We start from the raw sequence: 17,314 nt of genomic DNA, 5'->3' as shown, positions 1-17,314 counted from the left end.
TTTAATGACACACAAATCTTAGAGAAATTAAGGTTCAGACTCAAAGATTGTTTCCCAGGCCAAAAGCGGAGCTCAGGTGTACCTCTGTTTAAGAAACTAGGAGTTAGTACAGTGGCATCACGCTGCAACAGTTCACAAATAATATTTAGCGTTGACAATTTAATCTTGTTTAACTAAACATCAGAATCCACACAGTGAACACAAAATAGAGGACCTTTTTATCAGTAGTAGTTGTTAACAACCGAAGGCTGTTAATAATAGATAACAAATTTAAAAAATGAATCCCAAATTTAAATTAATTCAGTAGTGTAATTCACTGAATAGTAATAGTTGGCGCTATCCATATAACTTAATTAAGTCCCATTGTTCTAGTTTTAACTCAGTAAAACGATTTCGAAACGACAAAAGCTGTTCATGAAAAGACAATATGGTCCCTTGTTGGGATACAGTTGTCCTCATTTCAAGCTTATGATCTCTGCATAATTCAAGACAAATGCTAGTGTAACTTTTAGTGATGGACAGTGATCAAAGTCGTCCCTCTTCCTTTCTCATTATTTGCATTTATAGCATTAGGTAAACTCTTACAATTATATTTTTTTTATTTTTTTGTCTTAGAATTGTTTTCTTTTTCTTCTTTCAGATTTGGTTGTGTTCTTAAATATTAAATTCATCCACAAAAAATTTCACTCAACAACAATGTGAATTTATAAGCTTGGTAAATAATAAAAAAATTCATATTAAAAATGAATGTATCAAAAATGTTATATTACCAAAAAAATAAAAATAATAGTACTAACAGAAAGAGCTCAGGAAACGGACAAAGAAAATGAGAAATAGAAGGAAGAAATGTGTAATAACAAGAAAATCTAATAAGGTTCGATACCGTCTCACTTGCATCTGATATGAAAATATTGGCAGATGGCACAGGGAAGAGTTAAGATACACATTGAAATGCATCAGTAGATTGCTGAAAAGTCAGTATTACACGTATCTTACGATGACGTACAACTAAAACTGACCCAGTAGAAATACACTCTAAAAAAAAAGACAGAAAGAAACCGACGCGCCACGAACGAATTATCGGATTGGAACTACACGTACAGCTAAACAATTGCAGAAAACTGGATTATTTATTCAAGAGGAAATAGATAGATGTGAAGTACATGTACACATAAGCAAATGACTATAGTTCCAAAAAAAATGGGTAATTTATTCAAGAGAAAGAGTTTCACAAATTGAGAAAGTCAGTAACGTGTGGGTCATCTGTGGCTTTTGTGCAAGCAGTTATTCGGGTTGGTGTTGCTTGATGCAGTTTCTGAATGTCCTCGTGAGGGATATCGTGCCAAATTATGTCCGATTGGTGCGTAGACGGTTGGAGGGATCTGTACATAGCGCTCCAAATGTTTTAAATTGAAGAGAGATCCAGCGACCTTGCTGGCAAGAGGAGGGTTTTTCGAGCACGAAGACAAGCAGTAGCAGCTCCCGCAACACGTGAAACGACATTACGTTGGTGAAATGTAAGCCCAGGATGGCTTGCGGTGGAGTGCCAGGCACTTAAATGTGATTTGCACAGTATCCACGTAGATGTAGATGTAAATGTAGGACGCCAAAACAGGGCGTAGAATGTTGTCGACGTATCTCTGTGTGGTAATGGTGCCAGGAGCCACGGATGACAACCGAGGGGGTCCTGCTACGAAAAGAAGACCATCACTCCTGGTTGCCGGACCGTAAGGCAGGTGTTAGACAGGCTGGTATCCCACGGCTGCCTGGAGCGTTTCCTGTCATGTCTTTGCTTGTCATCGGGGCTCATTTCAAAGTGGGGCTCATCACTGAAGACAGTTCCACTCCAGCCATTACGGTTCCAGGCGAAAGACGTATCTGGAGACACCCCGGACAGCGGTACGATACCAGCCTGACTGTCACCTGCCTTATAGTCCGAGAACAAGGAGTGATGGTCTGCGATGCCGTTTCACTTCCTAGGAGGACCCACTTGGTTGTTATCTGCGCCACTCTTACAGCACAGTGATATTCTACGCACCGTTTAGTTGCCCTTCACGGCAAGCAACCCTGGGCTCACACATCGGCAAGGTAATGCCCGCCCACACATGGCGAGATACTGCTTGTCCTTCTCCTTGCCAAACCCTACCTTGGCCAGTAAAGTCGCCAGATCTCTTTCCAACTGGGAACGTTTGGAGCGTTACGAGCAATGCCCTGAGGAGGGCTCCAGCAGCTCTATCAATCAATGCTAAGCCGAATAACTGCTTGCATAAGGGCCAGAGGTGGACCAACGCTTTGCTGACTTCCTTTGTTGGGTTGGCAGAAGAGCCAACACCGTGTTACTAGAGGAGGCCGAAACGCACGCGTTTTAACTCACGCAGGCTGGCGTGAGGAGGGAAGTACTGTACTGACGTGAAGTCTGGAACATGACAAGGAATGAGAATTCACAAAGCGGACGTAATTAGTTTCATACTTAACTTTAATCCATTAATGATGAACGTCGCTCTTGACGGTACATGAATCACAATATTGTTTGTTCAGAATAGTAACTGAATATGGCGCCTTGCTAGGTCGTAGCAAATGACGTAGCTGAAGGCAATGCTAACTATCGTCTCTGCAAATGAGAGCGTATGTAGTCAGTGAACCATCGCTAGCAAAGTCGGCTGTACAACTGGGGCGAGTGCTAGGGAGTCTCTCTAGACCTACCGTGTGGCGGCGCTCGGTCTGCAATCACTGATAGTGGCGACACGCGTGTCCGACGTATACTAACGGACCGCGGCCGATTTAAAGGCTACCACCTAGCAAGTGTGGTGTCTGGCGGTGACACCACATCCTTAATTTATGGAACTGTTTCTCTTGAATAAATCAAAAAATGGTTCAAATGGCTCTGAGCACTATGGGACTTAACATCTGTGGTCATCAGTCCCCTAGAACTTAGAACTACTTAAACCTAACTAGCCTAAGGACATCACACACATCCATGCCCGAGGCAGGATTCGAACCTGCGGCCGTAGCAGTCGCGCTGTTCCGGACTGAGCGCCTAGAACCGCTAGACCACCGCGGCCGGCGAATAAATCATTCAATTTTTCTGAAATTGTAATATTTTTGTTTGTCTGTACATCTATAAGACATCCACCGATTGCCAACCCATTCGGATGATTCCTTTGTGGTGCGTTGTTTCTTGAAGTGTGGCGTAATTAACAGTGCACACAAGTTTGTCTAACATTGGGAATACATACCTAAAAAAAGTTGCCAACTATTGCATTGAAAGAAAGAGGATACAAATAGATAGAAACAGCATTTCAGTTACGTTGAAGTATCTAAAAAAAATTAGTCTCAGTGAGCGCCAAGCTCAGACACAACAGTACAGTGACGAAACCAGAATATTTGTATAGCACTGAACTGATACAGCAAGAAGGATTGAAAATACGAAAACTTCACTTATAGAGTATAGAAGAAGAATTCATGGTTACATTTGGAGGTGGTATTGGTGCATACATGGTGCGAAATGTACTGAATAGACGTGTTAACATTGCTGACAATATCTCTACTCATGCTGAGCAAAGACTCGATCCAAACCTGGTTTGGATGACAGTCATAGGTATGTAATTCATGCTATTCCAATTCTGTGCCAGAGTGCATCAAGTGTAGTATCTGGGGAGTGTTGTTGTGGCTGTCTATGGGAAAGCCATAAAAGATATGGAGACTGTACTGCCCAGTACAACAGTCGTACACCTTCTCTATCGAGACAGGTAAAGGCAGTCTAGGTAACATGCGAACCTGCCTTTACTTTTTTGAGACCTCGAAGATGAGGCACAGTCAGCGAGCTTAAGACATCAGAAATGTGGTGCTGTGTAAATTTCGAGCTGCACGAATCAGAGGCGCTCGTGTTGTGTATTCAGCGACACCACATACCACCATGACAGGTGGTGGGCCCATATGGCGATGTCGATCACGGTCTGGCAACGTCAGATTTGTGCGCAGTCTATACATACAGACACAGATACCTACATTGCAGTCCCGTGTGCAGGACGGTGACTTGCCTGAAAAGACGATGTGGAAACACTCCTGTGTCCAGTGTTGCTACGTTGGGCACGCAACAGTCGGCGCGCCTCTCTCTGCTGCGATTCCCAGGCAGTGGTCACCGTGCTGACAGCTCGAGATGCTAGATACTGCGTCGTTTCGGCCGTGTGTCTACTCGTCCTACTGTAAACAAGCCCAATTCCTGACTGAAGGTACATGGCGTGGCCCCACGATAGTGTGTGCCCAACCAAACAGTACGTCTGTTCTCTCGGGCGCTAGTCGCTGTTGAGACCCTGCATGGGACTAAATATGGCCCACCTCATCTCACCGATTCTGAATACGTGACCAGTGTGACAACAAATATCGGGATCGATAAAACGCTGTATCGATAGGCAATGAGGTCTCTACTGTCTGGTATTTGTCATATCTGATGTCTGAGTGTTGGAACGTAGGGAGCACTGGGATGCTTGTGTTTCTATACTGAGATTATATGGTTAGCTGTGTGAGCTACAAAATCACTATACGTTGGATTGGCAACTGATAAGGTTACAAGGTAGGCTCTTAAGTAAATTTAAAAATTACTGCAAGCAGTAAAAGTGAAGACATCCCTTGGAAATAATCATCACAGTACATGTGCCACCTCATAGAGAATGTTGTGCTATTATTACGTGGACCTATAAGGTTCGAATAATTGGTATGTACGAGAATCTGTATATTTGTATATATTTTATGTTTCTGTATTTTTTATGGTGGTTATAAAGAGGATCACATTTGTGTTAAGATCCTCATGTCTGACGGTTCTTACGTATTTTTAACAATGAAGATAGTCACACAGTGTGCGAAATCGATCTGTAAAATACAGGATTTCAGTATTTACGACCGATGCTGCAATTTATCCAAAATGAATTGACCAAAGAGAAAAGATGAGAGAATCCTGTAATACGCAGAGAACAAGAATATCAAAATCAACTTGCTCAGAGGACTGAAGGAGGCTAAGGAGGAAATTAACATGAAGTCAAAGGCAATACGCAACAGAGAGAAAATAGCAATACCATCAATGAAATAAAGGAATTCGAAGACCGAACACTCTTGAGAAAGGCGGAATGTAAAAATGGCCACTCAGAGAAAATGAAGAAAAACAAGACTAAACGTAACAAGGAACAGAAGTAGATTATTATAATTCAGAGGTGAGTTGAACGAAAAATAGTAACAATAAAATAATTAATAAATTAAATAAACTAGTAAATAAAAACTAAAGAAAATTTCGATCCAAATGCAAAAAATAGGGTCACTAAATGTCCACGTTAGTTTCTGACAATGTGTCAGGAAATTCCTGTGTAAGAATGGTTACGTGTTGCCTCTGATTACTGGGGAATAGATGTAAATTTACCGACTGTGGAAGCAGCCTTGTGTTTTGGCGACATCAGATTATCTGCGCCGTTTGTGGTAAGTTACTTGTGGAGCAGATTGCGGGAAGCTGGTGCGCCACAGTGTTTCAGCTGCTGTGCTCTACATGCGGGGCTCTCTGCTGCAGGGAAGAGGCGTTTCTACTGCACGTGCGCCGCCAGGTGCCGCACGGCGTTCTTCGGCTCCATGAACCACGGCGACGTCTGGGTGTGACCGTGTGGGTATGCCAGCGCCCCCCCCCCCCCTCCGCACCCCCCCCCCAACTATCTCTCCCCTCCCCCCACCCAGCAGGCACAGACCTACGTGGTCGTAGTCCAACCAGCGCTCTCTGGAGCAAACGGCACTATTAGCTCAACTGTCTCCATTAGAGATCTCTGTGCCATGTACCCAAAATGACGTAAAAGTGGACTCAGTTGTCACACGTCCCTGTGTTGAAAGTGCAGGGTTAGTCATGAGCATTTCTGTAGTTTCAGAAAATAAATACTTACCGGTGGAGAGACTTTTTCTTTTACTCATTCTCCTCACACCATATGGGCGGATTGTGGGCTGTCAGAGGTACAATGTTCTGCTCTTCAGCCAAGGACATTGTCAAACAAGGATGAGCTAAAGGACAGGAGGACTGATTTACTATTTGAAATTAAAAAAATCATAGATGGACATCTAAAAAACGGACTGGTGAAATTTTTCTAGGGGGAAAAACCACTGCAGTACTATCCTTTTTCTTAAAATCTGAAGGACCTGCATTGCGAGAAAAGTATTTCAGGAGGAGAGAATATGTTACATAGTGCTGAGGGGTAGGGAAAACTATGGAGATGGTGGTAGATGTTCAGGTGGATAGTGGGATGCCAGAAATTGGGAAAGGTAGAGTGTGGGGAGGGATTTGGTGTATGGATACGGTAGTGGTAACAAGGAGGAAGGTACAGGGATGAATGGTGAGGGATAGGGAGAGAGGTGCCCTGATGTGGAGTGGGATTGGTGACAAAGAGTTAAACTTTGTAGGAGGAATAAATTTCTGGGTGGATATCATTGTCAGAGAGAGAGAGTTGGTTTAAGATACGTTGGAATAGGATATGGAGTGTACATAGGTGTAGGGACGAATGGATGTGTCTGTGAAGGCGTGGCAGCATAGCAGGTTAGTGATCAGAGAGGGGAGACAAGGGGTTACTGGAATCTAGTTTCCAGATAGTACATGAGATGCGGAGGTGTTCAATGTGGGTGAGGAGGTGTGGAAATTTGATGAGATGGGAGAGAATCCATGTGGGGGAAGGTAAACGGATGAGGAGAGTGAGACAGAATACATAGTGTTCGAAGAGTTGGAGGGACTTATAGAACTATGGTGGGGTGCAGATCCATAGATCCATGTAACATTTGTATAGTAGAGGATGAGTCGAATCAGGTTTTTTTAGATGTAGAGAATAGTGGAGGGATGAAAACCTCAAGTCTGGTCTGGTAGTACTGTTAATAATTTTACCCTATAGTGGGCTTTCTGTTGCATGGTTAGTAGGTGAGGTTTCCACGTTAGTCGCCGGTCGAACGATAGTCCAAGATATTTTAGTGCGTTATGTAACTGCATAGGACGGTCGTAAATTGTACGGTAGAAGTCATGGAGGCAGTATACAATATCCCTCAAAGTTATTATCTCGCATTACATGTGCTCAAAATGGGAACCTTATGTCATATGGCAAGCGTCAGTACATGTGTGCTGTCCGTCGAGGTCGATGCTGCTGTCATCTGGGTGGGCGCAGTGACAACAGCCTGTTTGGGAAACCTGCTCATTGATATCTGCAGGCGACAACTAATCTGATGCTGCAGTACGGAGTATATAGTTTGTCTACATGTTCTAACATGTCTGTTCTCTATGCACTGATGTGTGTCAGGTTCCTCTCTGTCTTGTAATTTTCATACAGATATCCTCTGCAACCCCCGAGATACTTATTAAAAATTCTGGGTACATCTGGATCACAACATATACAGCTAGAGTTGTTTTTATTTGTTACCTCCAGTAGGTACAGTGTAACGTATTTCAGTTAATCTGAGAAAAGTTTTGTTTTCAGGGTTTGTGTGTCTACCCTTTGGCCTCAGCCAGTCAACCTATGAGTCACTGCTGTTACAAATTCTTTAGGCAATAGAGAACTTCCGAGCTCTATCTACGAACCACTGATTTGGAAACGACCCACTAATCTACATTGCATTTTCATTACAGTGACAGTAATGTCTCGCACTCCGGACTGTTTCGTGGTCTGCGAGTATTTGTATGTTTTCCTGTCGAGAGACAGAAAGTAGTCTGTTTTCCTATCGAGAGATAGTGATGTCTATTACCATAACTCTAAACTGATAACACGTTTGTAAACTTCCTGTTTCAGGCATATAAGTTGCTTCCTTTTGATAATACTATTTAATTTAGTAAAGGAACTACAGGGAATTTTATCATCCTGCATATTTGTTTTGCTATCCATTCTTTGCTGCTTTGTACCACATCATTTACGAGGTTTTGGTTGTACGGTTTTTAGTATACTGGTAAGTGATATTCAGGAATATTTTCGAAGTCGTTTTGTCAAGCTCATCTACTCTTAGCTGAAATTAATTTGCACTAAGGGCAAACAGAATGGAAATTGCAGGCTGTTGTCTTATGTTCTACAAACATCTATTGCTTCCCATTTTCCCCTGTGTGAAGATCGTGAAACAACCTCCTGAATTGCTTGATAGCTGTATTGACGACAATGAATCTGCTTTCCTAATTGACCTTTCAGTTACCCTTCTATCCTGTGGAAATCTAACTGAATCTGTATCATTAATGTACATATTATTTGGCAGAATGGTATAGATAAAACGAATATTTTCTAATAGCACAATATTTATCACCTGGACTCTCCAATTCAGCATGTTATGGGATTTCGCACAAGGCGAAGTACCTAAATTTACTTAGCTGTAACGAAATATGATAATTGTTCTAGAGTTCGTTAGTTTTAATTGTATTATCAAAAATTATTCCTGCTCATAGGATAATGCTGGAGAAAACATGATGCCTTATTTCCGCGCTCGCTCGAGGATTTCTAACTGTTGCAGTAATTTCTCATGCAATTCGATGTGAGCAGGATCTGCGAACTTGTGTGTTACAGTACTTCACGCACTTATTTCTAGATCATCTTTCTTCCTCCGTATCGCTCCATGCTCGATATCCGGTTTGCGATCTCAGCGACGTTTGCCACGACGTCTTGTCCTTCCTGTGGATGATGCGAGACTGTACTAACTGCCACAACCAGCTGACCTTTTCGTTTGGAAAGGAGTGCAGCACTGAGGCAGTCGTTTTGCTTGTATAAGACGTGCCCATCGCTTCATGCCATTGCCTAACAGTAGTAGAAAGTCATTCTGCCATTTTCCGTGTGAAATAAGAGGTCTACTAGGCAAGTTCAAAAAGTAAGTCGACTGTGACCATACGAGCTTTGGTTTTTTAAAAGCTGGCAACACAGAGCGGAGAAGAGGGGTCCCCTGCGCAGAGGGAGCATCGCGACGACACGGTAGTACAGAAACACATGTCGTTGTGTCCAATTGGGTGAAGGATGTCGCTAAGAAATCCTGTCAAATACGAGCAACGTTCTGTGATCCTACTCGCGGAAGGAATAGCACCTACCGAAATTTTTTCGGGTGTCAAAACGGTTTCCGGGAATATTATCAACAGAACGAGTACGTTGTAGGCAGTTTACTGGAGGCATAACAAATGTTCACGACGAACGAAGGAGTGGAGTACCTTCCATTTTGAATGATAAGTTGGTGCCGAAATTCGAGGAAACAGTTCGTGAAGACCGCCGGTTGGCAGTGGATGAAATTTCTGCGACATTTCCACAACTTTCCAGAACTCTCTTACACGAGAAACTCGGAGAAACGCTGCGATACCGTGCACAAGATGGGTTCCGGAACAGCTGACAGAGCAGCACAAGCAAAATCGGGTCAGAAGTGCCCGAGAGTTTCTTGAGCGACTTGGATTGAAAGGTCAGGATTTTCTGAGCTCATCTGTGACGAGACGAAACGTGAGTTACTTGTTATACGCCTGAGACAAAAATACAGTTGCTGTCACCATTACCCCAACTGCCAAAAAATTTAGAATCACAATATAAGGCCAAAAAGTCATGGTCCCAGTGTTTTGGGACCGAAAAGGCATCATTTTGCTCAAATTTGTGCTTCCGTGACACGCCGTCAATGCACTATGATATTGTGAGACCCTAAAAAAAGCTCTAAAGGAGCATTAAAAGCGCAAAAAGGGAAATTTTGACGAGAGACGTGTACGTGTTGTACAACGCCCGTCCTCACACAGCCTTAGGCTCCAAGTCGCTCTTGGACTCATTTAACTGGGATTGTTTTGACCCCTCCCCCCGTACACACTCGCCTTAGCGTCTTCTGATTATCACCTTCTCACCTCCCTGTAGGCACACATGAATAGAATTACATTTTCAGCACCGACGAGTAGATGCAGAAAGAGCTTCTGAAGAAGGGGAAGCAGCTGGCCGGAGAGTTCTTCGACGAGGGCGCAAAGGAGCTTGTTCCGCGATTCACCACATGCTGTGAACGGGATGACGGTTACGTGGAAAAATAATCGACAAGTGTACCAACAATATCCGTATTTTTTTCAAATAAACTTTTTCTAAAAAATGTAAAAATATAGTACACATACTTTCTGAACATGCCAGCACTTTTCACACTCCTTGGAGTCATTAAGGGATGCCACACCATCTCTAAGTGACCTATATGGGATTGCTGGTGTCGGAAATAATTTTAAGTGGAGCACCTGACAGCAGGACGAGAGACGGAATTACAGCCTGTAAGTATTCAGTGAGGAACGGCAACAGATGAATTCAAACCGCTGAGTACCGTCCGTTCTGGGCTCAACTAAAACAGCCAATATCTCAGAGACCGCAGTACTGCCGATTCAGAAGTGAGGTGTTCGGCGTTCCAGCCAGTATGGTTGATGAACTGGAGCAGCGAAATGTACAGCGTTGTCAATATTTACGAGGTCGTCCCGGGATTTTTGAAAGAATTCGTTACTCAGAGGAGAGACGAGAGCAGTACGCATCAATACTGGAGGACGAGACGGGAAACACCTGTGTCAGCAAGTGCGAGTGTACTGTAATTTGTACGTTTCTATCGACCGGTAGGAAACTAACAACTAACCGGGTTATGTCCGAACGAGTGGTCGATTGCTGAGTCCCTTGTGAGTGAATCCACAGAAGATCGTTTCCATTTGTCGTAGGAGGAAATGCGAGCGATGTTCAAGAACTAATGCAACACATTCTTTTTCTGAAAGCAGATTGGTTTTATTCCAATACACCATGTTATTCCGCACTTTTTTTGTTACAAAGTCGTGTTTAAAAATAATCTCTGTCTTGCTGCATTAATAGCCTCCCCATCGTCGACGTACTGTTTTCTGCGGAGTCAAACAGACGGTCCTTTGTTGCTCTTTACGGTCTTTTGTTAGGCAGCGAGGAACCAGCGGGCACACATCTTTGAGTACCACAACTAGGGAACGAGTGTGTCAGGACTGACAACAGAGATATGTAGTTGAGCAGAGAGGTGTCTGATGCGATCTTTCGCATCACTTCGAATGAGAGTGTCTCCACTTTATAAGATAGCGGGAGTCGCAGCAATGTTCGGCCGGCTGGCACGCAGAATATCAGGCAGGTTTCTGCGACCTCGTTGCGATGATGAGAGACGCCTCGCCCAACGGCTCACCCTGCTTTTGTTCTCTGCCAGATCACTGTAGACTTTCTACAAGCCCCTACGAATATCTGCGATACTCTGGTTTTCCGTTAAAAAAAACTCAATTACAGTTCTCTGCTTGCATCGCACCTCCATTACAGACACCATTTTCAAGATTACGTATAGCACTGCCACCTATCAGAACTTCATGAACTTCAGGGGCTGAAGAGGGAATATTCCACGATGTACCTCCACAAATCCCGTATTTCTTCAGCCGAAGTTGGCTGAGAAAAATGTATGGCATGACTTACTGGACGCCGACTTACATTTCAACGTCAGCTAATTCCCTTTAAATTCGTTATTTCATCCTGAGCGAACGATAAAGTATTGTTATCGAACAGCCGGGTGTGACTTCCTAAACAGATACACTGCTTGGTGTGAAGACCAAAACAGAAGAAAATATTTGCTGATATGGGGATCAGCTACTTTAAATGTCATGTGGTAAAACAGCAAGCGATGCAACTGCGTTTACCAGATCATGGTAATGGAGGAATTCCCAGTGCGGCAGAAGACATCACCAGCAACATCGCAAGCTGCTGCTGGTAACATTTTATTGCTGTTCTGCACCCGGAGATTCTGCTGCTGTACTATTTGCTGCACTGCAAGCTCCAGAGACAGCCGCTATATGACCTCTAAACATTATAATGCGTTTTATCTGGCATCGTTGCTCTCAGTCATCCACACATTGGCTACGCATAGTTGGCATATCCCATTGCAGTTCAGGATTTATTCAGCTGACAGTGCTCTGCTGTGGGCTGGAAGAGATCTGTGAACTGTCGCACAGCATGTACTTTCCGTTTTGCTAGTTTTATCTCAAGTAGGCTATATAGTTTACTTTCAGGTAACATATAAAGATACATTTCAATGGATTCACATAAAGTAACGTTTCAGGCGCTAGAAGGACTTAATTGCTTGTGGTAAATATCCTATATTTCTTTAGAAATGTATATACTAATTATTTACCTCACAATTATAAAAGATTCCAAGTAAAAGCATGATACTAAATACTTCATATACCACAGCACTTAAAGGTCTCCTCACGTGCCCATCACATACTGATCCATTAATACCAAACTTTAGTTGCATCCAGTTTCTCAAATTTTCTCTTTATCATATATTAGTTTCTGTATGTTCTATAAGTCTTTATAAGTACTGTAACTTTTGCCTGTGACTATCTGTTGAAGAGGACTGCAGGACTGATAGCAGCAGGGAAAGAGGTAGATGCAAAGCAGTCAATTTCTAGAAGAATTTCAACAATTTGTACGTGAGTTCAACGTGCGTCCTGTTATTGCAGTGTTCAGCGGCAGCCGTGAGCGACTGTGCCCTAAGGAGAACGGTCTGGGGTCGCTGTTGGCCAACGGCCGGCTGCTGGAGATGGCGCCCCTGCGCGAGCTGCCGTCCAGGGACCACCTCGACCTGCCGGACGTCACCAGCGGCGTCGAGCGCTGGCTAGAGTCGGCCGCAGTCGCCGCTGCTCGCAAGTAGCTTCCCCCCGCTGTCCTCTCCACGGCTGTCAGTCACCTCATGTGGAGCCGACTACTGGTTCGATTCGGCCTCTGCCATCACGGCTCGCAAATAACTGCCTCGCTTTTCGAATCCGGTGGCTAGATCCAGCTGTCAGATGACGTCGACTACTGCCTCGAGTGAGCTGCAGTCGCCACAGCTGGCAAGTAGTTGCCGCACGCTGTCCCGTCTGTGGCCACTCGACTAGTGGCTCGAGTCAGCCGTCTTCGTCACTACTCGCAAGTAGCTGTCCTGCACTTATTCATCCGGCAGCTACGTGCAGTTTTCAGTAACTGCAGAGTGATGTCGACTACTGGCCCAAGTCAGCTGCTGACTGGCTCAAGTCAGCCGCTGTTGCCTCGGATCGCCAGTAGCAGCCACGCTCTGTCCAGTACGGTGGCTGTATCCAGGTGTCGGGCACTGCAAATGAATGGTTTCAGTCAGTTGCTGTTTCTGTGGTGACAAATAGCTGCGACAGTGCTGTTCCATCTGATGACACAGGCGACTGTGTGACACCACAAGTAACGTCGAGTGCCTTCTTCCATTTTCGTTGTGGCCCTCAGGTGGCTGCACTATGCTGTCGTGTCTAACAAGCTCCTGCAGCTGTTATGTACCACAAGAGATGTAAGGCACTGGTTCGAGCCGTCTGCTGTCACCGTGGCTCCCAAGTGCTGTCCTGCCCTGTGATCACCTTTAGCTATAGTGCACCACAAGTGACGTCAACTGCTGGCTCGAATCAGCCACTGTGGCTCAGTTTGCAAGTAACAGTCCCCACACTGTCCAGTCTAGTAACCACCTGAAATACACAGAAGACTCACATGTCAAGTGATAACTCGAGACAGCCACTGTCGTTGAGTCTTGCAAGTAACTGGCCCACACTGCTCTGTCTCTCAAGCATCATAACTGGCCTCGAGCAGTGGCTGGAGTATGGCATCTGACAGATTAGGTGTGATGCTTCTGCATCTCGTTACCGCTACAGCCAGCTTCGCACCAGCATTGCCGTTGAGCACTGCATCGTGTCTCTACAACTGGCGGGTAGATACCTACACAATGCAGGTGCTGCTGATGGATAAGCATAAATGCTTTGACGACCTCGGCCTTATTGTCGCTGATCAGAAGTACGAAACTCTAAAAAGTAATTTTTCTTGAAGTTTCCAGCTATACCAAGGGGCTGCCACCAACCCGTTGGAGTGATCAATGGCAGCTGCGATTCACAAGACGGCCCTCCACAATGTGTGTGGTACAGTTTCTGTGCGAGATCGTCACAATGACCAAAGACCTCCTAGACGTCACCGAAGGAGATTTCTGTCAGCCTCATCTGGTGCTGTTGCTGCTATCTGGAAGCATTTTAAGGTTACATATTGGGAAATGAGCTAGGCCTGCTTGAAACCAGTAAATAAATATGAAAATAAGAAAGAGGCACGATGAGTTTTACAACATATTTAACCTTAATAACAGAAGTAAAAGGCACTAACAACAGAAAAGCTAAGCGTGTTTAGTACATATAAAAATGGTAAAGTCTCAATGAATTGCTTGCCTGCTGCTCGTCTTCAGTAGAATGCGAAATGTCACATAATGTAGATAAATGCTATCATTTCAGTTGTTAACTAGTAATGTGTGTCGATATAGTGAGGATTCAGATGTGAATACTTTCAATAACGTATGGTGAGTGTTCCAGGTCATCATAACCTGCACACAGGCCTGCTACAACAACTATGGTAGTGATGAATTCTTCTGCAAGGTGCCTCCGTTATAAACCATCAACCAACCATCACTCTGGGTGGGGTATTTCTTACCATAACGGCTGTGTCACGTGTCCAGCGATTTTTGTTTCATTTCTGATACGTTCTGAAAATTCTACCTGTTCACCTTCTGTTCCAATTCTAGAGAGGGTACGGAGTCACAAGGGGAACATTTTATGAGTGGGGTAACAGTGAAAACCAGTTTTACAATGCTTCTTGCCACTGGGCAGTCTGTGAGTGAGATGCTGTTGTAGGGAGCAGGCTTTCCCTGCTACACTGCAGGACGATTTGCTCCGCAACGACTCATACAATCTCCAGAGCACTTGAAAGTCTGAAAATTGTGGTATATAGACGACAAACACATGGACTAGAAAGAAAATGAATGTTGCTTTTTACCTTGTCTCTCACCTGTTTGTGTTCTTTGGTTGTACTGATGTAGCAGTCTGCCGCAGCAACAATTTTTGTTTAATTTATGTCATTACCCATAACACTACGACTCCCAAAGATTTCTGACTAAACCTCATCCATAGCAAAATGTCCTGCTGTCCCAGCTACTGCAAAATAGCTGATTATAAACAGCCTTTGTGTAAATGAAGACTTAACTTACCTGTTGTTTCTGCTATCACGCCTGTTGCTCGGCTGAATGAAACAGTGTGTAACATAACCATCTGTCAGAAGAACTAATTACTATTGCACGTCCACCCATAAAAATGGAGTTCCAGTTATGTTGTCTCTCCCCTTGTACAGATACTTTCTTAGTGGGGAACCAGTCTCCAGATCTGAAACAGACAAACAGATCCAAAAGGCAATGTACACTTATAATCACAATCCACGTGTAAGAAAATGCACTGCCTGAAGATGTATACTTGAATAAACGATAAGAGAGGACTAACATGCAACTGCAACTTACAAAGACGTGACTGAATGAACACACATATGTTTCTAATAATCATGATACTTCAAACATAGAAGTGACGATATTATGGAATTTCGTGGTCTTCCTGGATGCAGGATGTCAATAAACTGCCCTCCAAATTTTTCACCAGACAAAATGATGTATGACTGTCAGATGCTGTTACATAGACAGAAAAGCTGCAGTTATAACTTACTTTTCCAACACATCTTCCAGGTAATGAATGTTTGTAACATAGGAATAATTACATGTGCAATTTATTGTCTACTATTTGCAGTGCTTTGTGTTACACTGACGTATTATTTTACTATAAGCGGTTTATGTTATCTTTGTCATCCATGGCTGGTAAGTTTTGTAAAATGTATGTATCTGAAGTATTCTGATAATAAATATGGAAAATTGAACTGAAAACTAATTTATTTCTCTATTTCATGGTGGTGATGATGATGACCTCTCTTTAGATGAAGAACTAAATCTGATTATTTTCATTTCAATGCCATGTAAAACTGTTTCAGTTTCTTGTTAGCTCCACATGGGTGTAATTCTAACAAAGTATTGACTCATTTCCAAGCAGTGGTTAAGAACACCACACCAGAATTAAAATTTGAAGCTAAAAACAACATTCTGGAACTACTGAATGCAGAATATATATACAGGATTTATGTATGTATGTATTTGTGTATGCCCAGCATATCCTCATACCCCAACGGATTAATTTCAACAAAATCTGGTAAACGTACTGTTCGGTATATGAAAATGTGCATTGTGGGGGTTTGACATAACTCCCACAGAAACGGAGATAGGGGCAAAGAACCAATTTCTACCCCTGACATGAGGCTAACTTGCACAACAGTCGAATTTTTCTGGTAGTATCACTGTGCTTTACAGGGGCTATACCAGTAGATGGGCAAGGCTAAGCAAAGAGATTGAAGGGGTGAGATGGCAAGTGGGAGGAGGGAGGTTGAGGTGCACAGAGAAAAGGAAGGGTAGAGATAGACAGTCAGAGTGGGGGGAAGAGCTGATGTACAAAGAAAGATGGAGGAAGGGATGGACAGCAAGGGAGGAGAGGATGAGGCGGACAGAGGGTGTGGAGGAAGAAGTGAAGTGTGAGTATGAGGCTGACAAAGGAAGACGGATAAGGAGGAGATAGAGAAAGAGAGACAGAGGACAAGATGGCCAGAGAGAGTGTGGAGGAGGAGAGGGACAGAGAGAGTGTGTAGAAGAGATAGGAGATGGAGAAAGAGAGTGGTGAGAGGGAATGGACAGAAAGAAGGAGAGAGGAGGAAATGTACAGAGAAAAGGAGGAAGGAAAGTTGATCAAGGAGAGAAGGAATAGGAGGAGATGGACAGTGAAAGAGGAATCTAGGGGAGCATGCAGAAGCCGGGTGGACGGTGTAGATGGATAGTGGACATGTGGAGAAGGAAGAGGGGAGAGTAGGAGATGGTGTTGAGTGTCCAGCATCATCATTTTTCATTGTCATTGACTCGCAAGTTGCCAAAAGAGGACTTGCAATACGCCGGCCGAATGGGGCCTCCTGGCCAACAATGCCATACGATCATTTATTTTTTTTTCCTATGCTGTGAACTCGATTACATGGCCGTGACATTTTCTTGGTATGACTCTGTAAAGACAGTTCGCATTATCTGATTTGCAATTACAGATCGGAATAAATAATCACTTCCTATTCCTGTACTGGGAGGTAGTAGGAGGAAAAGGTGGACAGACAGACAGAGGGAGGAGAAGATGTGTGCAATGTGTGTGTCTAACACGTATATGGATGAAGGTATGGGTAAGAGTCTAGTCTGATAATAATATCTGCATCATTTCCAAGAAGAATTAGTTCTCCTGGACGAAATAAAACAACAAATCCTTAAAAGAGAGGGCAAACAGGAAAGACCCATAGTGGAACCACGCAGAATGATAATTTTAATGTGTTTGCATTCAGATGATGGGTGAAGTACCTAAACGTATATAACT

At 43.7% G+C, this 17,314-nt stretch overlaps 1 protein-coding gene across 1 annotated transcript in view; it reads left to right on the top strand.

Annotated features, from left to right (window-relative positions):
* LOC124712446 (popeye domain-containing protein 3-like) overlaps nucleotides 1-12,663 on the top strand; it is a 250,260-nt gene extending 237,597 nt beyond the window's left edge. Inside the window, exon 9 of the mRNA XM_047242741.1 lies at nucleotides 12,473-12,663. Within this exon, the coding sequence (XP_047098697.1) occupies nucleotides 12,473-12,663 (191 nt within the window). The remainder of the gene's footprint in view (nucleotides 1-12,472) is intronic.
* Nucleotides 12,664-17,314: the final 4,651 nt, after the last annotated feature.

The sequence above is a fragment of the Schistocerca piceifrons genome, chromosome 8 (genome assembly GCF_021461385.2).
Source record: "Schistocerca piceifrons isolate TAMUIC-IGC-003096 chromosome 8, iqSchPice1.1, whole genome shotgun sequence".
NCBI classification, from domain to species: Eukaryota; Metazoa; Arthropoda; class Insecta; order Orthoptera; family Acrididae; genus Schistocerca; species Schistocerca piceifrons.
The sequence above is the reverse complement of the archived record's forward strand: the minus strand, read 5'-3'. Positions and strand labels throughout refer to the sequence as shown.